We start from the raw sequence: 25870 nt of genomic DNA on the forward strand, positions 1-25870 counted from the left end.
CTGTCCTTGCCTGCTTCCTCAGTAGCTCTGTCTGATAAGGAAGTAGGTGGCAGAGATGAAGACGGGGAGCAGCGGCGGTGGCAGCAGATGCTTATAATGACGTTGATGAGGTAGACGGACAGAGGGTGGGGGCCACTCCAACATTTGGAGGAGGCACTGCAACCAGTGATGCACTGGGGGGGGGGATGCAGCCATGTGTCACTGCCAGCTATGTCTTGCGCTCAACAACCATCTCTGGGTAACAGGGGGCCCAGAGGGCCGTCCACCTTGTATTTAGCCACTGACCAGAGAACAAAGGACCGCAGGCATCTTCTTTGTGTCTCATCACCTGTATGCATAAGAGACTCACCTGGGGAGGTAGGCCCCCTTGAGGCCCGGCATCATAGGTGCTGCTCCTCTGGGTCCTGGAAGGGCTTCTGTGCTGGGGGGACCTGGGGCTGGAGTACTGGTTTGCACTGAGTGAGGTTGCACCAGCCAACGCTGCTACAGCAGCCTGCTGCCGTCGGCGGAGAGCCTCCACTTGGGACATGTGTTGAGCCTGCCCCAGAGAGAAAGGGCAGGGGTTAGGGTTGCCACCCTTCTTTTTCCAGCAGGGCTCCTGTGCTTTTAACAGCAGGGCGCCAAGCGGCAGTTAAAGGTGCAGGAACCCTGATGGAAAAGAGAGAGTGGCCAATTTTAAAAGGCACATCCTATGATCCCAGGGAGTTAAAGCAAAAGGAAGGAAGGAAGGAAGGAAGGAAGGACCATTGTGGGTGCACTTAGATGTGACAGAAATGAGGTTAAGAAGACTGTTTGTTAGTCTGCTGAGCATGTCACTTGTGAATGCTGTACATGGGGAAACAGAAAGCAGGACAGGGCGCTGGGTCAAAACTGGAAGCACAGTTCGTCAAACGTAGGAATGCACGGCTCTTTTATAGCACCACTTCTATAAAATGGCTCATTCCTTATCCAGACCCTCGAACGATGCCATGTATGACTCCTGAGTCCTGCCTTTACTTACCAGAAGCAACTCCTGCTGGTTACGGAAAGCTTGCTGTGCCAACAACAAGGCCTCATTTGTTGCTGCTGTGGGGAATAGAAACAAGGTCAGTTATTGTGTGGTATACAGACGCTGTTAATAAGGACTTTTTTTTTTACAAAGGTGGGGTGACAGGTGCTGTGGTCAGGGAGAGATATAGCTCAGGACAAGAGCACCTGCTTGGCATGCAGAAGGTCATAGGTTCAGTCCCAGCTAATATCTGTATCAAATCTAAATTGATTTTATATATGTGTGGTTAAAGTTGTTTTTGTATCTATAAATTGGTTTTTAAATGTCTTGCATATGTAAATGTTTCAGCTTTTTCTTTTATATCCAATTGTTCTATGTAAGTTTTTATTGCATGATACATTGCTTTGGGAAGCCTAATGGGAACTGATTCATAAACGAAACGAATCGTTGTCATATTGATGTTCCTTGGATGTTTCAAAGGTGTCCTAGGGCAGAGAGCACCCCTGCCTAGGATTGGTGTAGCCAACATGTGTCTTCCAGATCTTGTTGGACTACAACTCCCAGTCCCCTGTCCATTGGCGATGCCGACTGGGACAAACAGTCCAACAGCTTCTGGAGGATTCTGGAAGGCACCAGATTGGCTGCCCCTGCTCTAGAAAGACCAGGCTTTGAAGAAATCGCCAAAGGAGGCTTTCTCTCAATTTTTCTCCAAGGGAACAATTCCACATCCATTGTTTCACAGCTGACCTCACTTAGGTTGCTCACCGTTTGGCCGTGGAAGGCAGCCCTGCCTACACTCACCGGCTGTTTGAGGTCCCTCAGCTGGTACACCGTCTCCATCGCTCTGGCCTCCATTCCCCGCTCCAATCTGGCCTCCTCCCTTCATCCTGTGGGAGACGGCAGCCGGCTTCTCCAGTTCCTGGGCCAGGAGCGAACAAATAAGCGTTGGCGCTTGGAGGGAGGAGGGTGGCACAAATGAAATAAGGCCTAAATTCTAGGCCTTTTCCCACATGACAAACTCCAAGGCCTGAATGGGAACCAGTCTTCCTATCTAGGTATTTTCATGCTGCCTTGTTGCAAATGTTGTCTCTGCATCATGCCAACATTTGGTGCAGTGGTTTGTGTGTGGAGGCTTGTCCTACTTCTGGGGTAACTGTTCCCTCACTAGCTGTTGAGCCTGGAAATTGCTGTCCTTTTTGCTGCCATGTTTGACAGAGAATCCAGACAACATTGCTGCCTGGCACACCTCAGAATTTCGTGCATTCACCTCCTGCTTCCTTTTTCTTTCCTTTCTTTAAAATCTGAGGTTCAGAACAATCTGTTTTACCACTTGGGAGACCTTTTTTTGGCCCCTAACACCAGAAGAAATCTCCCTTCCAGCATTCTGAGAATTAGGTGTCCTTTCAGAAACAGGACACTGGGCCTGACTGTGTAGAATCCACTTTGCGACTGGGGATTGGGGAGGGGACGGCACTTTCCTTACCCCATTCCCATAGGACAGAACCGGGTCAAAAAGGCTGTCCAAGTAATGATCCAACCCCTTCTGGCTTCGAGGCTCGCTGAACGTGTCCGAATCTGCTTCCGGGTTCAGAAAGACAAATAAAAGGGAATTAGCCAAAAAGCAGTCCTCATAATGTGATGATTCCCATGGGGTCCCTCAGCCCAAAAATCAGGGTTGCCAGGGTGATTAATCAGAAATGCTCCTGTAAGCTGGGTAGAAGAGTTGGCAAGCCCCGGTTTTTAATGCGTTTGAAACTTTGCACCCACAACTATGGTCTGTGGCTTTGATGGAACACTGACTGCACAAAGGAAGGTACAGGTGAACACTATTCAAGTTGATCCTTTTAATGTGGACAGGCAGAGATTTTTAACATCTGCTGTGATGAAGGAACATAATTACCAGCCACCTGCCCCACACGGTGGATTGACATCCTGGGTTAACCCATCTTTTATATAACCGATACTTTCATAATGGAAGCAAAGGGCTCTTGGCTAACTGAGTTTGCCTCCGTTTGGGTTTGAGTGTTATTTCTTTACTGTTCTTGTTGTGTTTAGTTTGTACGAATCCAATAAAACAAATCTCACAGGGCAAGGAGGGGGGATGGTGGACAAAGAGGGACTTTCAACAGATGCTGCTTCTGCCACCCAGACACCGTTGTGACCGCCAGCTGATCGTTGTGGCTTGCAAAGAGGCAGCACAAAAGGTTTGAACCATGCAGGCCAAGGAAAATGTTCCATCTGGCCTCCTCTCCCTCAGCTGCCAGCTGGGGGCAGCCATTCCATCAGGCTGCCTCAGTGGGAGAGATGGGACTCTGAAGGCTCAGCTTTGCCAAAACCCCAGGTCCTGCCCCTGCACTGTGCCAGCTGGTCATTTATAAGAGCACCTGTTTAAGAATTGGTGCCTGAGTTTGATTCCCGATCTACCCTCTCTGTCGCTTTTACCCTTGTGTACTGTGGTTTTCTTTTCTTTTTTGGATTGCAAGTCTGCAAAGCAGGGACTGCCTGGTTTTAACTGACTGAATGGAAGTCACTCTGGGAGTCCATTTGGCTGAAGAGCAGGGTGCAAATGCCCTCAAATAATTTAACAAAAATGGGTGACATCAGGTGGCTGGTGGGGTGTGTGTGACATTTTTCTATGAGCGATGTTATGATCTTCCATCATGCACACACACACACACACACAGAGAGAGAGAGAGAGAGAGAGAGAGAGAGAGAGAGAGAGAGAGAGAGAGGCAAGCTCAGGGCTTGTTCATACATTCACTCATGCTCCCAGTTCCCTCCAGGAAAACTTACTCTTTACTGCTGAATCGGAGCAAATGTTAGTCAAGTTTTCTGTGATTGATGTTTGCTCCAATTCAGCGCTAAAGAGCAGGTTTTCACAATGAAAGCAGCAGGGCAAATGTAAAACCGCTTGGATCCATGCCTAGAAAGCACAGAACAAGCAGAAAACCTGCTTTCTAGGCGCAGGACCAGTGAAGGGTGGACGAACCCTTGGTCCTTACCATGGCTGCAATATCCTTCTGAGTCTGGCAGGTTGGTGGGGGCCACCGTAGGGGCCTTCATAAGTGGCGGAGGAGGAACCTTCTCACCAGAATCCAAACTGTGTCTGAATACTCTAAGGATAAAAGGGAAGGAGAGCAATAGGAGATGGAGGAGGAGGAGGAGAGAGAGAGGGCAGACAATACCATGTTTCAAATCAGGGGTGGCACCAAGAAGAGAAGAGGGAGTGAGCAGAGGGGGAAATGTCAAGGTAAAATAAAACTCCAGCTGGAAATATTTATTATTTGCAGGGGGCATTCAGCACACGCAGAGTTTCATGCTTGCACACTGTTCTTCTAACAGTGGCGTAGCGTGGGTTGCCAGCACCCGGGGCAAGGCAAGTAATTTGCGCCCCCTAGAGTGAGTGAGCCAGGTAGGGGCAGAGAGCTGCGAGTGCGAGCGCCCCCCCCCAGATGTTGCGCCCGGTGCAGACGGCCCCCCCTGCACCCCCACACTATGCCACTGTCTTCTAAACTCTACAACAGGGGTGGGGAACCTCCAGTCTGTGGGCTGCTTGTCCTCTCTATCTAGCCCTGGGGACTCTCCTTAAGCCCACCTGAGAGCGCCCCCATCAGGAGCCCTGCTTTGTGCCCTTAAGTGCTTTTTGCATGGCAGGAGCATGTCCCTAAACTAGGATAATGCCTCTTACTCGCCTGGGTGGAGGGGTATGTGTCAAAACCTCTGCTTTTCTGCATGCTGAAATGTAACCTGTACGAAGGCAAGAGTCACAGCTGTTGCTCTGCTCATTTTTTCCTCTCTGGCTCCACCCACCACCCTGGAAGGTTGTCCACAAGGGAATGGGCTGCCTTGTTTTGCTTTTCGTGGCCCCTCCCTTTCATTGCTTGGCAAGAGATTATTGGCCTCCCTGGGCGAGTCATGAACCCTTGTCCAGGGAAGACTGTGGGTACACGCTGCAGAGAACTACGTGGGTGCTGTGCTCTTTGGGATTCCTTTCCTTCCCATTTTGTGTTGTGTTCCAAAATGAGCTTGCGAGTGGCATAGGGGGGTTTTAACCCCTGCCGCTAAGGGGGTGCCAGGGGGCCTGAAAGTAGTGGGAGTGTTGTTGGCTGTGCCACTGATTTTAAAAGAGCCTCATATTTTAAAGGGTTCTCGGTTTTTCTGACATGTTTAAAATAGTTTTGTTGTTGCTGAACAGCCTTTATCACTAGTACCTCCCCCCCTTTTTGCTAATATTGTTTATGTTTTTGGAAGTGGGCATATTGAAATATTTCCTAAGTGTTATGTACTGAGTTGAATAGGATCCAAAGTGCAGCAGTCTGATTGGTCCTAGAACAATAGGATTCAGAATGCAGCAGTCTGATTGGTCCTAGAACAATAGGATCCAGAATGCAGCAGTCTGATTGGTCCGTAGGAGCCACCCAATCCAACTACAGGTGGAAGTGAGTCTGCAACCTGATTGGCCTACAGGAGAATCCCAGAAATAGCCAATCACATGGGGCCCATTGTGTAAATAATGTATATAAAGCAGACATTTCGGGGGAACTTCCATTCCTCACTACTATGAGCTGAGTAAAGAGCATAAAATCCACACTCGACTCCGAGTATATTTCACTAAGACTGGGTTAGCACATGGGAAGATCCTGACCATGCGCAGATCTGACTGGTATTCAAGGTAAAGGCATAGATTCATCAAAACCAAAAGCCGCATCCTTTATGGCAGCAACTAGGATAACATCAGAGCAGTTTCACATCTGTATAGAATCAGAACCGTAGAGTTGAAAGCAATCGTATATAGTCCATCCCCCTGCAATGCAGGAATCTTTCGCCCAATGTGGGGCTTGAACCCCCAGCCCCGAAATTAAGAGTCTCATGCTCTACCGACTTAGCTCTCCCTCAGGGCAAAACAGAAAGCAAGCTTGTGTCAGCAGTGCAGTCCCTGATCTCTGGGCATCCCAAGCACAAGGGTTGGGCACTTCCATGCTAAGATGGCACCCAGTCTTGTTCTCTTCAAGACCTGTCCTTCCTTCAATCTTCCGCAACCTGTGTCCACATGCTCTTGAAACTGCACTGAACTGTTCAGAGAAAGAGCTAGCAAGTCGCCTCTGCTACTTACGCTTTGCCGCCAATATTTCTCTCCGGCCCTTCTGAGGCAACAATGAAGTAGGACTTATGCTTTGGGAAGCCACGGATGAGTTCCAGGTCGGACACCAGGTCCAAGACGTAGTCGTGGCCGGCCAGCTCAGCCCACTGGGTGCCGTCCTTCATGGCGACTGACCAGCCTCGCCACCCCTCGGCAAGCCCCCTGTGAAGAAGGATCAGTCCTGAGCTGCCATGTGTGCTTAAAATCCAGGAAGAAGTAGGGCACTGGGGATCAGCAGAGATCAAAATCCCAAAAGGTAACTTCTACTGAATGCCCAGTTGTCAGGAGCAGTTCATTCCCAGAGCTGGAATCAGACGAGACCTCCTGAGGGGAGGACCCGTTAGAGGACCAGGGTGGGGGGTGGGGAGAGGGAACCCCCCACATCATAATTCAGGGCAATCCCCCATTTAGCAAGCATTCAGATCAGGGGGCCTAATGTGCCTCACCCTGGATTTAGCAAGAAAAAAGCGCACCAAGAACTCTGGCCAATATAAGTTTCAAAAGTGGGAGTGGTCCCTACTCGTAAATCAATAGTCAATTGTAACAAAAACTAATCCATTCAAAAGTATGTATTCTGACAAGGATTACAAACTCAAACAGAGATTACAAACTCATAAGGATATGTATAACACAATAATTCGTTACAGTATTAAAGATAAGAGTTTATGAGTAGAGATAAGTTCATGCTAGTCCATAGTCAGATTTGACGTGAAGATCTTAGTTTTTCAATCATTGAGCAGAAGTCAGAAGTCAATTATGGATCAGAAACCAGGACAGGGTCCTTTTTCAATGTATTCACCTTCATCAGCTGGAAGTATCAAACAGTACATGACATGTTTGAGTTTGTAATCTCTATTTGAGTTTGTAATCCTTGTCAGAATACATACTTTTGAATGGATTAGTTTTTGTTACAATTGACTATTGATTTGTGAGTAGGGACCACTCCCACTTTTGAAACTTATATTGGCCAGAGTTCTTGGTGTGCTTTTTTCTTGGTATATTTAATAACAAGAACTCTACCCTGGATGTATTCATCAACTTTTGAGTCTCCAGATTCTATTGGTCATAGTACCATTGGCACAGTATATACAGGTCCTGCTATCAGAAGGCACAATAGCCACAAATTCAGTTATCTGAACACAAACAATTATGCCCCAAACCTTGCTACACAAACAGCTAAGTCAGGTATCTGAACAGCCAGAGTTTGCCCACTTCCTTACTTCCTTGCTTATACTTTGCTGGTTGGCAGCAACCATTTTCGGGCAGAAACCATGCAAGGAAGGAGGGAGGTCGGACAAATCACGGAGCAGGAGGAATCGGACAAATCAGGTTTCCTTTTTTATCTCTTTTGTTGTTTGGCTTCAGCCATTTCAGGGGGAAAAACCAAGCAGGGAGCGGGGAGAGAAACTTGACTGGACAAATCATGGATTCAAAATGCTCCCTTAGGGAATAATGAAAATCGACAGCTCTTTATGCGAATGTTTGCCTAATGAGTGATTTAATAGGAACTCATTGCATTCAGAAAGCAGGACCTGTGTGTACTCATTTGGCAGCACAAGGCATCCTCTGTCCTAGTTCTGTGCAGAAGGAGGAACTGATGCCATAATAATGGTCAGGATCAGGGCCCTAGGAAGGCTGGAGCAGCAAGGCACAGTCCTCCAACTCTCGTTGGAATTGCTCTTAGTCTAGCTGCCTTCTGGACAGCTCCTTTCCTGTTTTGTATCAGGCCCTTTGGCTTCTGATTCTGCTAGACAGTTCCCCTGGAATGGGGACACCAACAAGCAGACCCCGCCCCTGCCCCCAGCAGATTTTCATTTCCTTCTACCTGTATTTCAGTACATTTTCAGCAAGGTTTTCTCCGGTAGTCCAGGAATGGATGGGGCAACAGAAGTGATCTCCTGTAGTGGTAAAAACAAAGAGCTATTTAATGCAAGTGGCTTTCATTTTAAAAAATAAGCATCAATTTAAACAATCTAGTAAGTCAGTAGGGACAAACAGCAAGGGAAAAAACACTTTTTGAAAGCTGGATTGCTCCTATCCTCAGGACAAGATGATCTTTGGATAGCACTGTGGTAGTATTGTTTTTATTTCGTTTTCAAAAGAAGATCCCTTTCAGAGGAATCACTGTATGGACATGGGTTCGAAGCCAATCTGTCCTCTGATCATGTCCAGAGTGCTTTTTCTTTTCTGATGGGAAATGGGGGGTTTTTAATCAGAAAAAGAAAAGCACTCTGCGCATGATCAGAGGTTGCTGGCTTAAAGTGGCAGAATTTTTGAAATCTCTGGCACAAGTCTGTGATCCAGTGTTCATACCAAAGGATCAATGTGTTCCTCTACACACCTCTGTTCTCCCTTCCCCCAGTTAACCAGAGAGAGAAAGAAGCAGATAAGGGGAAGCAATAAAGGGGCACCATCTTCTCTGGTTGCTCATATTTGAGCAACGGCTCAGGACCGCAATACCTCAAGGACCGCTTCTTCCCATATGAACCTACCCGGACCCTGAGATCATCTTCTGAGGCCCTCCTTTGTGAGCCTCCTCCCTGAGAGGGAAGTTCGCCTGGCTCCTTCATTATACACCTTTATTTAGGCCTTTGGTTGATCCAATTTACATCCTATGCCCTTTTAAAATGTGGGTTTTTGGGGGGGGGCTATTGTTGGGTGTGGTTTTGTATTTTGATTTTATTCTGTGAACTGCCCCGAGACCCCCGGCTATAGGGTGGTATATAAATTCTATTATTATTATTATTATTATTATTATTATTATTATTATTATTCTATTTGGGGAAGGGGCGTAGGTCGGTGGTAGTGCATCTGCTTTGAATGATGTCCCAGGTTCAGTCTCCAGCATCTCCAGGTGGGGCTGCGAATGTCCCATCTGAAACATTGGAGAGCTGCTGCCAATCAGTGTAGGCAATATTGTGCTAGATGAATCAAGGGCTTGACTCGATTTTGAATTCTTCTTCTTTTTTAAGCCCTCCTGAAAATTCACCAGAATTTTAGTGCAAAATTCTCCAGTGTAGACACATTCGCAATGCAACCTTCCCTAATATAATGCATCTTTGTATCTTGTTTTTTGCTAATATATGTGTTTTTATGCACATATGCATTTTCGTAAACGTTACCTGGCTGGGGACCTGCATTGCAATATCCAGGGAAGTGTGAGTTTCAAAGGAGAGGACCTTGTTTCTCCCTCATCGCTAGGCGTAAGGCCGCTTCCTAGGTTCCCATTAGGCCGAAAGAGACAATGGGGCTGAGCTCAGTGCCTTAGACAGGGCTATCACCTCCCTGTCCTCCTATTCCAAGCCTATTTCTTGCCCTCTGCACCTTGATTCCTGGGTAACCAGGGCTCTCACCATTGAAACAGTAAACATCCAGGGCCATGTTGACTCTGTCCCGGCTGGCTGCCCACTCCAGCAGGGTGGGTGGATAGGCCCGGGCGCCTTCAGCACCATCCTGGGCCTGAGCCATGGCTTGCATGAGCTTGTGCTGGCAGATGGGCTTGTAGCCGTCGAAAGCGTAGTCAGAAACAAATCTGCAGGGGAGGAAAAACAGAGATCCTGGGAGAATAAATAAGCCAAGTGGGGAGCAGAGCCTGGTGCTAGGATCCTGCACCTTCAGGCAGATGCCAAAATAACAAAGCCCTGGCAGGGCCCACGGCTCCTGACCACACAACTCTGCTGCCTAGGGGTGATGGGAGTTGTAGTTCAAAACATCTGGAGGGCACCAGGTTGGAGAAGGGTGGTATGTAGACAATACTGAGCTAAACTGGCCAAGTCTGAACTGAAGCCTAAAATCACCATCTGTGTGCCCCTTCCCTGTGTGTCTCCTCTACGACAGGTCTGGAGGGTGACAACATGAGAACGGGGCCTTTTCTGTGGTGGCTCCCCAGTTGTGGAACGCTCTCCCCAGGGAGACTCACCTGGCACCTTCATTACATTTCCTTAAGTGCCAGGCAATATCTTTCCTCTATAAGCAGGCTTTTGGCCTTTAACTATCTGTGGTGGTTGGGATGTTTTTAACGTATTTCTTTTCCCTATTGATTTTAATGTATCTATGTGGGGTTTTTTGCTTGTTTGAATAATAGAAATTGTAGAGTCAGAAAGGGACCCCGAGTGTCATCTAGTCCAACCCTCTGCAGTGCAGGAATTATCAACGAGATAATACACAACAGATGGCCATCCGACCGCTACTTAAAACCCTCCAAGGAAGGAGACTTCAAGCAACTAACAGATTTAATCAATCATAATAAATAAATAAAATAAATAAATCAGAAGCGTGCTTGACAGTAACATGGAGCAGGGCTTTCAGTGTGGCTCCCCTGTTCTGTGGAACATAATCCCGGTTGAGATATGTTGGGAGCCCACTAGCAGCTAATACCTTCTAGGAACTATTGAACATATTTTTATTCCGACAAGCTTTTCCAGCTGGATGACAAGTTCATACCCTCCAACATGTCTTCGACAAAAGACAACAAGCAGGACCTGAGCGCAAGAGTACTCTCCCCACCTATGATTCATTTCTAGCAGCTGGTATTCAGGGCCATAATGTAAGGTTACCAGATTTTTTTCAATGAATCTGGGGACACTTTTCAACTTCAATGGATTTTGTATGGGGCCTGATCTGCATTGTATTTTTCGCTCCATAAGACGCACCTGACCATAAGACACACTTACTTTTTAGAGGAGGAAAACAAGAAAAAAATATATTCTGCGCAGAGCGTGTAAGCGGCTCTCACTTTTCTTGCTTTAAAGCAAGCAAAGCGAGAGGGGCTGACATGGCTTCTGTCTTGCTTTGCGCAGTTCTCACTTTGCTTGCCCATCTCTCCTCCCGCCTCGCTGTAAAGCGCAGCAACGCCAGAGCAAGAGGAGGAGGAGGAGACACCGGGACAGGTGCTTTGCTTGCTTTACAGCGAGGCGGGAGGAGGGACGGACGGGAGCCATGGCTCCCATCCGTCCCTCCTCCCACCTCACTGTAAAGCCAGCAGAGCAAGAGCCGCTGACATGCTCTCTGCTGCTCCTGCTTTAAAGCAAGAAAAGTGAGAGCTGCGCAGAGCTTTACTGCGAGCAACGGACAGGAGCCATGGCTCCGGCTGCGGAGGCATCCCTCGGCTCGTGACTGCAGCGGCAGCCGAGGGATCCCTCTGCCGTCCAGTGCATTCGCTCCATAAGACGCACAGACATTTCCCCTTACTTTTTAGGAGGAAAAAGGTGCATCTTATGGAGTAGAAAATACGGCAAATCCGGGGACTCTCCCCGGGAAACGGGGACGTCTGGTAATCTTAGCATAATGCCTTCCGCACTGGAGGCAGACCACAGCCAATGCTGCTAGTAGCCTTCTTCTCATCCTCTCCCTGCTCTTCCCAGCCGGTGCCACTCACTTCAGCAAGTATTTATCCAGGCTGTGGGAAGGTGCAAAGGCACTGAAGGCGGAGGCCAACAGGAGCCAGCCACGTTCCTCGTTGTTGACGTTGGTGTTGCGCCACACTTGGTTGGCGATCTGGGCCAGGATCTCGTCTCGCAGGCTTGGGATCGACAGCCCCTTCTGCACGATGTAGTTCCCGAAGAGGACCTCCTGTGTGCCGTTGAGGCGGGGGTCGCCCATGAAGCGGAGGATCTGCCAAGGAGAGAGGGCATGACCAGAAACACACACCCAAAAGCCACAACAGAACCGCCACCCTCTTCCTCCCTCTCCTTGTGAGGGTCATTAAAGGCTGAGATTTTGGATCAGAGGTGCTGCAATTTTTATATATATATACTAGTGGTACCTTGGGTTACACACACTTCAGGTTACATACACTTCAGGTTACAGACTCTACTAACCCAGAAATTGTACCTCGGGTTAAGAACTTTGCTTCAGGATGAGAACAGAAATTGCGCAGCGGCTGCGGCGCAGCAGCAGCAGGAGGCCCCATTAGCTAAAGTGGTGCTTCAGGTTAAGAACAGTTTCAGGTTAAGAACAGACCTCCAAAACGAATTAAGTATGTAACCAGAGGTGCCACTGTATATATATTATTATAGAATTCTTGGTGTACCAAAACACGTGTGTTGTCTCTTTTTTCAAGTTGTGTTTTCTACAATTCAGTTTCATTTGGTGTGTTACATACAGTGTTAGGTTAGGAAGAAAAGAGGGGGAGGGAAAGGTGAGTGGGGTGGGGTCGGGTGGTTATGTTTCTAGTCTTCTATTAAGTGTATGTGTGGGGTTTTGTGTCAGCGTTACTTGTATGGGTTCTCTTACAATTTGAGCACTTCAGTTTTCTCCAAGAAGAAGTTCAGAACACTCTTTTGGAATTCCTATCCAGAAACAACTCCAGAAGTACAGAACTGAAACCCTAATAAGACACAAGATGCAGTTGGCCTGCATCTTACTTTAAGAATATTATTACTGTTGCTATTTATTTCCTCTCTTTTTCCTACCCTGTCTTTTCCTTTCTTCTTCTTTACCCGACCTCTCCCGCTCCGTGAATTCTTATGTTAACCTCACATCACCCTTTGAAAAATGTAGTTCGACAAACCTTTCTGATTACATATGCTTTTTACAGTACTCTGATGTATTTTACTATGGTTTCTGCTTAGCTTAGTGACTTTATTATGTGCAACATTTAATTATGACAGTTAATCATTTATTTATCTATCATTGTTTAGGGTTAGAAAGGATGGGCTGAAAGCTCCCAAACTCCAGCTTAAAACTCTGGGGTAGAATTCACTGTGGTCTAGAGGAGTCTTATACTTCTGTGGAGGGGGGAGTAGAAAGTTATGAAAGCTTTAGTTTATATTCGTTTGTTGTTAATGTTTCTTTTCCCCCCTCTACATGTGTACTGCCTGTTTTTGTTGTTCAATAAATAAATAATAAATACCATGGGGGATATTGTTTTTTCCTTGTTACTATGTTATGCATTTTTGTGTTTTTATATTGCCAGCTGCCCTGTGATCCTCAGATGAAGAGTGGTATAGGAATTTTAATAGTATTATTATTATTATTATTACTACTACTACTACTACTACTACTACTATTACAATAAGCCTGAGGTTCTCATCATTCCTTACTCTGCAGCCTTAAAGCTCTTGCATGCAAGATGGGTCAGAATTGGCTCTCATCTACATGATGTAACAGAATTTACTGAGAAATTATGAGAGTCTTAACTAGCTCATGGAACATAGATGCATTTTTACAGACTCCTTGCTCCAGCATCTTTGTACATGTTACTTGGCTGTAGAATTGCATTGCAAAATTCGGAGATGTGCAAATCCAGAGATTTCCAAATGGCTGTTTTTCAGTTTCTCATATTGTTCTGGTGAATTATGTAGGTTCATGTTTGCATGCGAACTGAGCCATATTTCTTCCCTATCCCTCTCCACTGCTGGTACGACGACACAGACACTCATGCTCTGCATTTGATCAGGAAGATTCCTCTTCACCTACCAGTTTGAAAAGGGACACAGCTTCTCCTCTCAGGCTCTCGTCTATCATTGTCAGTGAAGATGCCAGAGTCCTTGTCAGCATCCCAAAGAGTGGCTCCTGAGGGACAAGAGAGGAGGTGAATGTTAACTACGGCTGCACTTTCTGGCCTCTGACGTTGGACCAGAGACCAAGGGCTACTGAGAAGCTGCTCCTGCCCTCTCCCAGGAAGAAACTCATGGCAAAGGGAAGGCCAGCCTTGCCCCAGCTGTCAATCAGAGAGGAAGCACTGCAGGGAGTTTGCTTCGCCCCTCCATTCTAGACATTTGCTGGGTAACTAAAAAGTAGGACCTGGGTTTGCTCCCTCCCTCTCTCCCAATTCATTTTCCATTTATGCCACGACTTTCAGATTGTAAGCCTGAGGGCAGGGCTCATCTTCTCAGTGATCGTTGTAAGCTTTTTCAGTCAAAGAGCAGGGGGAAATGCTTTTAAGTGAGAACAGCTGCCTTGCTTCACTGATTAGCTATGTAGTTTGGCAGAGCCGCAAAAGCAGGTCAAGGGAAGGACCAGTTTATTCTTTTGACAAGAATGACAGTGTGCTCAAGCCACCAACTAGAAGAGTTGCCACCTTTTATCTGGGCAAATTATGAACAGTTCAGCCAAAGCCACTTTTTGCTCCAGACTGATGCTGAGCATGGGGGCTTCTGGAAAAGGCAGGCTCAACATTTCCCTACAGTTCCCACCCACCTAAAAAAATTCTCTTTGCTCCCTTTACAAAACTGCACCAAGGAAACTTCCTTACCTCCAAGCGCTGGCATGTTGACAGCAACCTACACGTCACTGTATTGGTAGAAGTGGCATTGTTTAATTTGATCTATTGGAGTGACAAATCTACCATTGGCGATCGTGTGATCATGATTCAGGAGAAACGCATTGCTGTGCGCTGGGACCATTTATTATGAGGACAGACAGGAAGGTCAAAGCGCAATGGCAGAGCAACAGGCTTGCCTGCAGAATTTCCCAATATCAGTCTCTGTTGCCTCTGGGTAAAAAGATCTCCGGTATCAGGACTGGGGAATGGCTCTGTGTCAGGACCATACCGTGAAGCAGATGAGGCCTCCTTATAGGAGGAATACTTTACTGCTGACTCCAGTTACAAAGGCTGAGGATGCTGAAGAGGCCAGAGACCATCTTGGCTGTGATTCCTGGAAGATGTGATCTCTGCCTTGCAGGCCTTTTCCACCTGGCCTGGGAGGGCAGGGCCCTGACTGACTCCAGCTACAAAAGCTGAGTCTTCTGGCCTGGGGTACTGTTTAGTGGGAGGTTGTTGTTGGGGCAGGGGGTTGCTGCTGTTATTGATAATAATTCTTTGTTTCCTTATTTTTAGATCTTATTATAATTTATGGTTTTTGTGGAACTCGATCAGTTTTGTTGTGTCCTTTTTGAGCTGTTTTATTTATTGTTTATGACTACTTTTGTAACTATATCAATCTTTTTATGTTGTAAGCCACCTTGAACATGGTTTTAACTATGGAACGGTGGCATGCAAATAAAACGACTATGATGATTTTATTATTATTATTATTTAAGGTTATATCCTGTCTTTCTCCAAAGTAGGGATTCCAAGTAGCTTGCAGCATTTAAAAACAACATTATAAAATACAAAGTAATAAAAACAAACCAGTTAAAAACAGTAATTAAATTACATCAGAATACATCTACAGCCAGCAATTAAAATACAGTTTACTCTGACAGCAGCCTAGTAATTCTGCACTTTCAATTTTCATCATCCGCACCTTAATTTTCAAAGGCCTGTACTTGGACAGAGGGGGCTTAACAAACCCTGAAACTGCCAACCCAGAAGTCACCTCTTGGGTGGGCTGTCTGCAGAATCAAGAGACTTCTTGGCCCCCAACTGACATCTCAGCTCCAAATCCTCCACTCCCAGGCCCCAGGAATAGAGATAGCAAGGAACCCAAGCTGAACCTCAAACAAGAGGGTTTTGTGCATTTCTGATAGCACAAGGTCTTCCATCTATGAAGCCTACTCAGGAGGAGGATGTTAATTTGGGGATCCAATCAACATTAGCATTTATCTGACAATTCCCACCCAATGCACCACTGCTTCAAACTTTTTAGCTTTGGGTGAGCACATTGATTAAATCTGGAAATTAGCAGAGGAAACAAGAACCATGTCACTCTCCTGATCGGGGCCCTGGGGCTGCTCCAGGAAGCACAAGCAGCTTAAAACCAGGCAGCAGGAGCAACTATTAGAACATTATGTTTGCTGCCTGGCAGTTGCTGAAGCAACAGCTCCTGCTAGCCAGCCCCTTGCGGTGTCCTTCTGACTACCCTGCTGCTTCAGGCACACCTTGCCTTGAACTTTTGCCTTGCTGGACAGCTCTTCCAGCCACACCACCCAGCACTGACAGGAACTGGACATTCTACCTGACTGAGAATGTGAACATTGCCGTCACTTGCCCTAGACATGTAAGAAACACAATGCACACACCAAAACCCTTACCTTGAAGTGGGTCTGCACATACTTGCTCATGGGGTAATTGTTGATGTCAAGGGGCAGAGTGAATTGGGGGTCCGCCTGTAGCTTTGGAGGGGGGATGGGAGTGACACAGTCTTCATTGATCTGCTTGTGAACTGCCGGAAACAGAAAGAGATGTGCAGAATTCCCACATTATAAATGAGAGGACTGGCTCTCATACGGGTAAAAGGTAAAGGTAAAGGACCCCTGGATGGTTAAGTCCAGTCAAAGGCAACTATGGGGTTGTGGCACTCATCTTGCTGAGGGAGCTGGCATTTGTCCACAGACAGCTTTCTGGGTCATGTGGCCAACATGACTAAACTGCTACTGGTGCACGGAGGACAGTGACGAGTGCCAGAGTGCATGGAAACGCCATTTACCTTCCTGCCTCAGCAGTACCTATTTATCTACTTGCACTGGTGTGCTTTCAAACTGCTAGGTTGGCAGGAGCTGAGACAGAGCAACGGGAGCTCACCCGGTTGCGGGGCTTTGATCTGCCAACCTTCCGATTGGCAAGCCCAAGGGGTTCCGTGGTTTAGACCACAGCGCTACTCACGTCCCCTGGCTCTCATAAAACCCTAAGAAGCAGGGGTATTGTTATGGGGAAAGAGGAATTGATTATTAAACCACCCAGGGAATGGTAAATCAGTGAGGAGAACAGGGAGGTGTCTTTCAGCACCCTTAACAAACTACACTTCCCTGAATTCTGCAGCCTGACAGACAGGATTTTGCATGGAGTAGAAACCCTGTTGTGTGACAGTCTCCCCACATACTCATCCATCACTTGATGTGGGGTTAAGAATTGCTCATCATATATAGGCAGGGTTGGATGGGTTTAAGCCTTCTATTGCAAATATACCTTTTACGGTGAGATACCTTCAACGGATCTCAAGCAAAGGTTCTGGAATATCCCAGAGGAAATTAAAGGCCAGTTGTCCACCTTGCCACCGGTTTGGATTAACTCCCCCTAGAGGAAGGATCCCAGCAATTGTATTAGCGTACCAGCCACGGTGTTTAAGAGTCCAACCAACTCTGCAGGCACTTCCAGGTTTGCAACTCTCATCACTTCCCGTCTGCTCAGTACCTGGTGGGACCCAGAAAAATAGAGAGTCACTCTTAGGCCTCTTCGCTTAGCACAATAATGAGTTTATGGCATTATTCAGACTCATTGGTCAGACCACATCTGGAGTACTGTGTCCAGTTTTGGATGTCACAATTTAAGAAGGATATTAACAAGCTGGAAGGTGTGCAGAGGAGGGCAACCAAGATGATCAAGGGTCTGGGAACCAAGCCTTATGAGGAATGGTTGAGGGAGTTGGGTATGTTTAGCCTGGGAAAGGGGCGAGTGAGAGGAGATATGATAGCCATCTTCAAATATCTAAAGGATTTCACATGGATGATGGAACAAACTTGTTTTCTTCTGCTCTGGAGGGTGGGACGCGAACCAATGGATTCAAGTTATAAGAAATAAGATTCTAATGGTAAGAACTGTTTGACAGTGGAACGGACTCGCTTTGAAAGTGGTGGACTCTCCTTCTTTGGAAGTTTTTAAGTAGAGGTTGGATGGCCATCTGTCATGGATGCTTTAGCTGAGATTCCTGCATTGCAGGGGGCTGGACTAGTTGGTACCTTCCAACTCTACAATTCTACGATTCTGTGGTCATTTCGGGAATATTTGCTGGGGTTGGACTTGATTGCTCTGGGAAGGTATCTCTCACCCAGATCTACTCCATGGACCAAGTACCAAGGGTCAGGGCAATCTGGCACATACTGAGCACCCACAACCCACCAGGGGGCCAACCAAGCCCCCTATATCATTGCAGATCCTTGGGAACTGTAGCTCTGTGAGAGCTGTTCTCAACAAACTACAAATCCCCAGGATTCTCTAGTGGCAATCATGACTCGCAACAAACCAAAATAGGCTTTGAGGGCAGCCACCTTTATTGCCCTGCTTTTCATGCCTGCTTTTTTTTAAAAAAAAGGAAAATAAATTAAGGCAAACCTAAATGTTGATTTTATCAAAATTTTGATCATTTTATAAAGTGTACTTGTTTCTTTTTAAAGACTGTTGATTTTCTCACTATTTTCTTATACGGTATAGTACTTTATGTAAACTGCATATAGACAGATAGTTAGATAATAAATAAATAGTGCCTATAAACCCTCAAACTTTACACATAGTGCTGGATCTAGGTTTTGCAGTGGTGGGGGACTTCAGGCAACATGCCCCCCGTGGACCCCCTCCCCTCCCAGTGGGCCTGCCTCCTGCCCACTGGCTGTTGCTGCTCTCTGTTCAGCTACTCTCCTCTGCTGGACCCAATCCATACAAGGTTCATTCACCGCTCTAAAAAATGGTTAGATCTCCGAGCATGGCCAAAGTTAAGCCAAAGCACAACTCAGTTACAAATCTAGTTCTGCTGCTCATATGTGGAATGACTTTCAAGGGTAAAGGTGCACAGGCTGCATGAGAATAAGGTACTAGATCAGGGGTCAGCAAACCTCGGGCCAGTGTCTCCAGCGCCGATCACACAGCGGGCCGGAGGGTGGGGGAGTGCGTGCCCATACGCGTGTGCACACGCTATTTCCAGAGCACTTCCGGGTTGGAGGAGCACCGGAAATAGCTTGTACACATGTGCACAGGCCTCCTCTGACCGGATGTGCACTGGAAATAACGCTTGCACATGTGCAAATAACGTGCATGCGCACAAGCTATTTTCGGTGCTCCTCCAACCTGGAAGTAGGCAGCTGCGCAGTGTGGCACCGGTAAGAGAGGGCGGCAGCAGCGGGCAGCGGGGGTCGCCGCAGGCCGGATAAACTAGTCCCTTGGGCCTTATCCGGCCCGCGGGCCTTAGTTTGGGGACCCCTGTACTAGTTGCTAGGTCTCGCATGCAAAAAAGGAAAGGAAAGGAAAGGAAAGGAAAGGAAAGGAAAGGAAAGGAAAGGAAAGGAAAGGAAAGGAAAGGAAAGGAGGAAGTTTCCAAAGTATCTGCTTTCCTGATAGGCAGGAAGGAATTTGGCTTCCAGGAAACTTTTGCCGTGATCTGTGCTGTGCTGCTGCTCTGTATTTCCACAGAAGCAAAGGGAAAAGATGAGAAATTGGCAGAGGATCCAGCTGCCTGAGAATTTCAGCTTCCATGTCAAAGAGAGAAAGAGATGTTTCTAGACCTCATGGATACTAACACACACACACACACACACACACACACACACACACACACTCCTTCAAAGCCTATAACAGAGTATGTCTGAATAGGACCTTAAACTGAGGTCAGAATGGGCAGAGCTGCAGAGCTCTGTATACTTTCTTGTTCCATCCTGGGGCCGGATGGAACAGCAATCATTGTATTATGCAAAGTTACTATATTTGCATGGAGAATTCGGTTCTTTTCAAAGTGCCAAGCACACACATTCTTGTGTGTGTTTGTGTGTGTTCAAAATCTACTTCAGCCGAGGAACTACTCCAATCCATGCCTGGCATGAGGGCAGTGCCCACCATGTTACCTGTTCATTTTTTTTCCTCTCCTCCTCAGCTCTCCGGCGCTCCTCTTCCTTTCTCTGAAAGCAGAGTGCATTTCCATGGTCAGTGAAGCACTTAGCCCAAATCCAACCCTTTCCTGGGAAAGTGCAAGGCATTTTGGAGCCTGGGCGCAAAACCCACAATCTCATAACGATTTTGACTGGTGACCATTTGCATGTCCACCACTTGATTCAGACTCTCTTGCCTCCCTTCATTTTGAAAGCCCATGAGTGGAAGCCATAGCAATTCAGTAAGAACTAGAGAGCCTTTGCTAGATCAGGCCAAAGGCCCATCTATTCCATTCCTCTGCTCCCATCGTGGCCCACCAGAGGCCCCTGAGAAGCCCACAAGCAGGATCTAAGCACAGGAATGCTCTCCAGCAAACTGGCATTTAGAGGCGTACTGACTCCGACAGTAGAGGGAGAACACAGAGATGCTGCGGATTGGACCTCGAGCATCACGCACAGCAGCCGCTCTGCCACTCAGCCACGGCCCTTCCATGCAGTTGTCAAAGTGCCAAGAGATTCTTAGCAGGCTTTCTTGCTACAAATGAGTATTTATCACGCTGCTGCCAAAGGTGTGTTGACCCTCTGCGCCGAAGGTAGGGCTAGTCGCCTGCGTTTAAAAACGTCTGCAGGCAGTTGCAATGCCACAAGTGGCCTCCTAATCCCTGCATCACTCCACCTGGGAAACCTTACCCTGCCATGACTCACTGCTTCTTCGTCCCCATCCACCTGGAAGCGGACGCTCTTCATGGTGTCCGTTGGGCTGCTGCCTCTGTGCCTGAGCGCTGGGGCATGTGCCAGCTATAACCCTGTCTGCCAGGCAGCTGCTCCAGTTACCGTTGTTTGCTTATGGATACGGCTGAGTCACACGTTAACCCTTCGCATGAAACTGACACTCAGCATCCCCTCTGTAAAGCTAGGGATGGGCAAATGCACCAGTTTGGGTTTTCCATTTTTCCAGTCTTAAGATCAGTTCTCCACATTTCCACATCACTTTGCAAAAAATTGTTGCTTTTAAGACTTTATGAAAACCCACCAGCATTTTAGCACAGATTTCAACAAATCCCACTGGCAAAACGCTTATGTCCATGCGGAGATGGCAATATTGAATCAGTAGCTCGTGTGCTTCTAGCCTGCACTCTTTATAAAAGATTTGAGGTTACTGCCCCTCTACCATACCAGGTTGCTCAACCATTGCTACTGTATCCTTTCTCCTAGCAGATCAAGATAACCAGGTGACAGCAAAAACTGCCACATTTTTCGCAGGGGCAATTAGAACAAGATCTATCTGATCATTGATGTAAACCCCTAGAATATATTTTGTATACAGTAGTTAAGTTTTTACCTCTATCTTCAGTACATTTTATTTTATTTTATTGCTATGGCTAACAGCTGATGCCAATGAAGATTCTTCTCATTCTGATTCTCCTAATGTACACATTTTTGCATGCAATTTTGCCCAATAAGCACATTTTTTGCAAAACAAACCCACCTAACGAAAAGGCATATTTGCATGTTACTTTCACTAACGTACACATTTTTAGGCACGCTTTACAGAAGCATGTGCATTTATGTACACGTTGCTTGGCTGGAGAACTGCACGGTACGTTTCGAAAGACGGCTGTGTCGCAGTTTATAGATTGTTTTGGAAAGGGCAAATTTTGTAAGTTAAAATGCAAACTGAATCTAATCTCTTCCCCATCCCTAGGCAAGGCTCAGTGCCCCATCCGAGGTGGCTGGTGCCCATTAGAACTGGTATGGATGAAGGCAGGGAGACCAACGATAGGTGGAACCAGTGCCAATGACAGGCAGCTCCCTCCTCCCAATTGGTTGTAAGTGATAAGGCAGACTGGGCCCCATTCACCCTAATGGTCCAGCCTCCAGTGCACCTCATGCAAGTGCTGAAACCCAGATGAAAATATGAGAGACCATCAGCTAGTAATACAGAGGAGACCCCCCTCAACTACTGCATGCTTCTCTTATCTGGTCCTCCACCATCTCCCTTCAACCTCTTTGCTTCTACCCACATCAGGACAGGTATCCTTAAGGGCCAACCAAGAGGTCACAAAACAGTGCGAACTAATAAAGGCATCGTGCTAATATGGAATGTGGCGTTTTTCTTGGGGGCCAATACGGCTCCCTTTCATTTTCACTTTTTCACTTCTTCCTAACACCTCTCTCGTTGCTCTGACTAAGGCTGAGGGGAAATGATTCCCGATTCCCGAAACAAGACGTGAACCAAAGCACAACAATCCTTCGAAATTTGCACTTCTCCAAATTTTGGAATGTCGTTCTCCTACTCAAAAAAAAGTGAACAAGGTGCATTCCAGCTAAACATCTGGAAGAAATTTCTGACAGTAAGAACTGTTCAACAGTGGGAGGCTGTGGACTTCACTGGAAGTTTAAATCTGCATTGGAAGATTTATTTTTTGAAAACCCAACAATGAAAAATGGTAGGTTTATAAAAAGCACAATATACCTGCATCTCATCAATTAAGGGTGGGGCAGGGATACAGCAGGCTTTCAGAGTCTCCTGCCAGACAGGAAACACAGGTTTGGATCTATTCATTCGGGGATAGCGGGGCATCTTTGTGAGTCTAAACTGCTTCAAACAATCAAGTCAAGCTACTGCCCTTACTATGCAAACCTCTGAACAACTGGAGGTGGGGTGAGGAGGATGTGCATTACGTGATGCTTAGACACAAAATGCAATGTTTAAAATTGGATGGAGCACACAGGTGAAAATGCACATTCAACCCAACCCAGATTCCCGATTTAACGGCAGGAAGAGAGAATGCAGTTGCACTCAAGTCCTGCTTGCAGGTGTCCAATTCGTCTCATTTTGCCTGCTACAAAATCCCCTTCCCTTGCCACCCTCCAGGCTCCCACACCTTCTCTACCAGTGCCCAGACAAGACGGGACTCACCTTAAGGTATCTCCTGCGATTCACATAGATGCGTACCAGGCACCTGACCTTGATGAGGGTTCGACGCAGCCTCCGGTACCTTTGCCTGCAGGACGGGAAACCCCCCGGTACGGAGGTGGGAAAGATCACACCCAGCCTCAACAACACTTTCTCCTACCCAAGGCAAAAAACCAAAATAAAAGACGATAACGGACAAACAGACCAGACACAAATGGCACACGTTTAACATGCAGAGGGAACAGGCAAATCAAAATTCAGGTGCTGAGACACACCTAGTGTGGTGTCGCGCAGTGTTCTTCGTTAAGATGACATCAGGTGGTGCTGTGCTTTGCAGCCTGCTGGGACTTCAAAGAGCAGTGAAGGTCTGTTTGCAAAAGGGCTTTCAAACAGCCCCACACTCCCCTTTGAAGTAGCACCCAGCAGAACTGCTGCCTGATGAACAGAGTCCTACTCTCTGCAGGGAACTTAGCAGGATTCAACCTCTGATCATCAGCTGGTGAGCAGGGGCTAAATCCTGCAGAGTAGATTGGGCCAAATGCTGGTTGGACCAATGCAGAATTGAACGCCAACCTCCCACAGGTCACTGATGTCACCTGATTGGCAGGTGGACGTGGTTTTTAAAAAGGCTTTGTGGTGGAACCCCGTGATGGGCCAAGGCTGACCCACTGGCCAGTGGCTCCCCATCCCTAGCCTCGTGTTGCGCAATGTAAGATGTGATGTCATTACGCTGCCTATTCCTCTGCCCCAACAATCCATCGTGCAAGGCAGGGGTGGGGATGACATATGAAGATGCGAGGTTACGCCACGTGCGTCATGTCAGACATAACCACAATGGCGATGGCCGATGCTGGCCGATGTTCTCACACACCCTCCCCAAGCGCACACAGATGCCTGTCCTCCTCTATCTCTAGCGCGGAGAGCATGTTGCAGCTGTGCACCTGACAAGATAGCCTCGGGCCCGCGCCTGGAAGAGGATGATCTTGTGGCGGAGGGCGAAGAAGCGTTTCTTGATCAAGAAGCCCCGCGTGTACCGCTGCAGCGTTAGAGCTGCCATGTGGACAATCCGTTCTCGCTTCCCTTCCAAGTGCTGGTAGACATTCTCCTTCATGAAGAGCTGGGGTGAGGAGGGGGAGGGGAGCATCAGAATAACTCATTAATTAATTAATTGCACTTCTCTCCCACCTTTCCTCCAAGGCGATCAAGGGTGGCATACACAGTCCTCCCTTCTCCTGATTCTTTCTCACAACAACCCTGCGAGGTGGGTTAGGCTGAGAAGCAGCAACTGGTTTCCAAGGTAACCCAGTGAGCTTCAAGGCTGAAGTGTGGATTTGAACCCTCGTCTCTCCTAGGTCCTAGTCCAGTGCTCTTAACCAACCCACTGCGGTGTCTCTGGGTGGCTGCTACCCACACCCAACTTTCCTTGGCATTCAGTTATTCATGACATTTATACAACAGCTTTCCCGTCAAAGCACTTGAGGAGCAGGAGGACCAACTTCAATAAAATATTGGGGGGCCCAAGTAACCCCTGCCCTGTATAATTGATCACATGATGAAGTGCACGCACACCATTTGACTGGCAATGCCCATCAATTGGGGGGCATCCTCCTCAAATATTTTATTTTGGGGGCTGAAGTCCCCTTGGCCCCAAGGAGTTGGCTCCTATGCTGGGGGGTAGTTTCTGTTTTACAATAACACATTACAATCTAAGAGACATCATGTGAAAGTAATAAACAGGAATGGCAAAGAAGAAGAGCCAAACAAATCCATTCAGGTAGGCCCCATGAGAATACCACAGGCTTTTTCATACTGTTTTGTGATGAAGTCAGTGGTAATGGCCAAGCGGAATAACCATAATCATTTATTACTCGTACCTTGCCCCTCTGACTGGGTTGCCCCAGTCACCCTGAGCGGCTTCCAACAGAATATAAGAAAACACAAGATACAGCAAGCATTAAAAGCTTCCCTACACAGGGCTGTCTTCAGATGTCTACAGAAGGTTGCATAATCGTTTATCTCTTTGACATCTGATGGGAGAGGCAGTTCTTTGGCCGAATGGGAGTTGGTCCAAGCCCAGAGGCGTAGCTAGCACCCAGGGGTGGGGCAAGCTGCCCACGGGGGCAGGGGCGAGCGTCCCGGGGGGGTGGGGTGGTGATGTCACCCCCCCCTCAGGGATGACACCCAGGGCGGGCTGCAGCAACCGCACCCCCTTCCTCCACCAGTGTCCAAGCCTTGCTGGTGGAAGGGGCTTAGGTATCTCATTTCTCCCTCAGATGCAACCAAGTGGAATGGCTACAGATGGAGACCCTTCTGAGAGAGGAGGAGCTCTGTGGCAGTTAGCTCTCCCAGCCTGGCCAATGGATGTGGCCTTGCTGCCTCCCCTCTCCCTCAGACGCAGGCAGGTGAACTGTCCATTCCCCTTGGTCAGATGAGAGGTGGAGAGACCCCATAGCTCATCATCCCATAACAGAAAATCCAGGGGTGGGAATTTCCACACTCCAAGCTGCCCAACAGTTACTTACAATCATGATTATCAAGGAAAATGGCGGCTGTACCTTGGTGGCTCCAATGCAGTACATATCGGGGGTGACTGCGCATAGCTTCTTCAGCACTACCGCACTGTTCCACGCATCAGGGATCATGCCTTGTTTGATATCAACAAGGCAGCGGTACCTAAAGAGAAAGGCTGAGGGTGTGATTAGGTGCCCTCCAACTGTTGCTGGCCTATAACTCCCATCATCCCTCATCACTGGCTATGCTGGCTGGGGCTTATGGGAGTCAAAGTCCAAAAATTCTTTCTATGTACAGTGGTACCTCGGGTTACATACGCTTCAGGTTACATACACTTCAGGTTACAGACTCCGCTAACCCAGAAATAGTGCTTCAGGTTAAGAACTTTGCTTCAGGATGAGAACAGAAATTGTGCTCCGGCGGCACGGCAGCAGCAGGAGGCCCCATTAGCTAAAGTGGTGCTTCAGGTTAAGAACAGTCTCAGGTTAAGAACAGACCTCCAGAACGAATTAAGTACTTAATCCGAGGTACCACTGTACAGTTTTATTTTTCCTTCTCACCCAACAAAGGATGCTAACATAGTGCCACAACTGAACAAAAAGTCAATTGCCACCCTGGTCAGCTTCTGGAACAGGGGTGAACACAGCAGCAAAACGTTTTCAGCTGGCTCTGCTAATAAGTATGTGGTTAGGGGAGCCCTGGTAGACACCGTATACCTGGGACACTAAATAAAGCTTTCAACAAAGTCCTTCCCCACCAAAGGCTCCCGGGCAAAATTAGCAAGAATACCGCAGCCAAGCCTGCCTGTCAGAGCCTGCAATTGCTCTTCCCCTTCCTTGCCTTCTTGGGTCAG

The 25870-nt window shown here is 47.5% G+C and overlaps 1 protein-coding gene across 3 annotated transcripts in view; it reads right to left on the reverse strand.

Annotated features, from left to right (window-relative positions):
* MYO15A (myosin XVA) overlaps nt 1-25870 on the reverse strand; it is a 105796-nt gene that overhangs the window by 46107 nt on the left and 33819 nt on the right. For 2 of the 3 annotated variants that reach the window (XR_008327447.1, XM_053363976.1), the window contains exons 21-36: nt 25062-25179; nt 23448-23623; nt 22510-22594; nt 19563-19616; nt 17064-17145; nt 16047-16177; nt 13548-13643; nt 11506-11741; nt 9482-9660; nt 7954-8026; nt 6102-6290; nt 3991-4103; nt 2472-2566; nt 1754-1907; nt 1001-1065; nt 350-538 (exon numbers count right to left, since the gene is read on the reverse strand). Coding sequence is in view for 2 of the 3 variants with exons in the window: in XM_053363976.1 (XP_053219951.1) it covers nt 350-538; nt 1001-1065; nt 1754-1907; nt 2472-2566; nt 3991-4103; nt 6102-6290; nt 7954-8026; nt 9482-9660; nt 11506-11741; nt 13548-13643; nt 16047-16177; nt 17064-17145; nt 19563-19616; nt 22510-22594; nt 23448-23623; nt 25062-25179 (2035 nt within the window). In the remaining variant the exon portion in view is untranslated. The remainder of the gene's footprint in view (nt 1-349; nt 539-1000; nt 1066-1753; nt 1908-2471; nt 2567-3990; nt 4104-6101; nt 6291-7953; nt 8027-9481; nt 9661-11505; nt 11742-13547; nt 13644-16046; nt 16178-17063; nt 17146-19562; nt 19617-22509; nt 22595-23447; nt 23624-25061; nt 25180-25870) is intronic. The other variant, XM_053363977.1, reaches the window with a different exon arrangement.

This window comes from Podarcis raffonei, chromosome 14 (assembly GCF_027172205.1).
Source record: "Podarcis raffonei isolate rPodRaf1 chromosome 14, rPodRaf1.pri, whole genome shotgun sequence".
Lineage (NCBI taxonomy): Eukaryota > Metazoa > Chordata > Lepidosauria > Squamata > Lacertidae > Podarcis > Podarcis raffonei.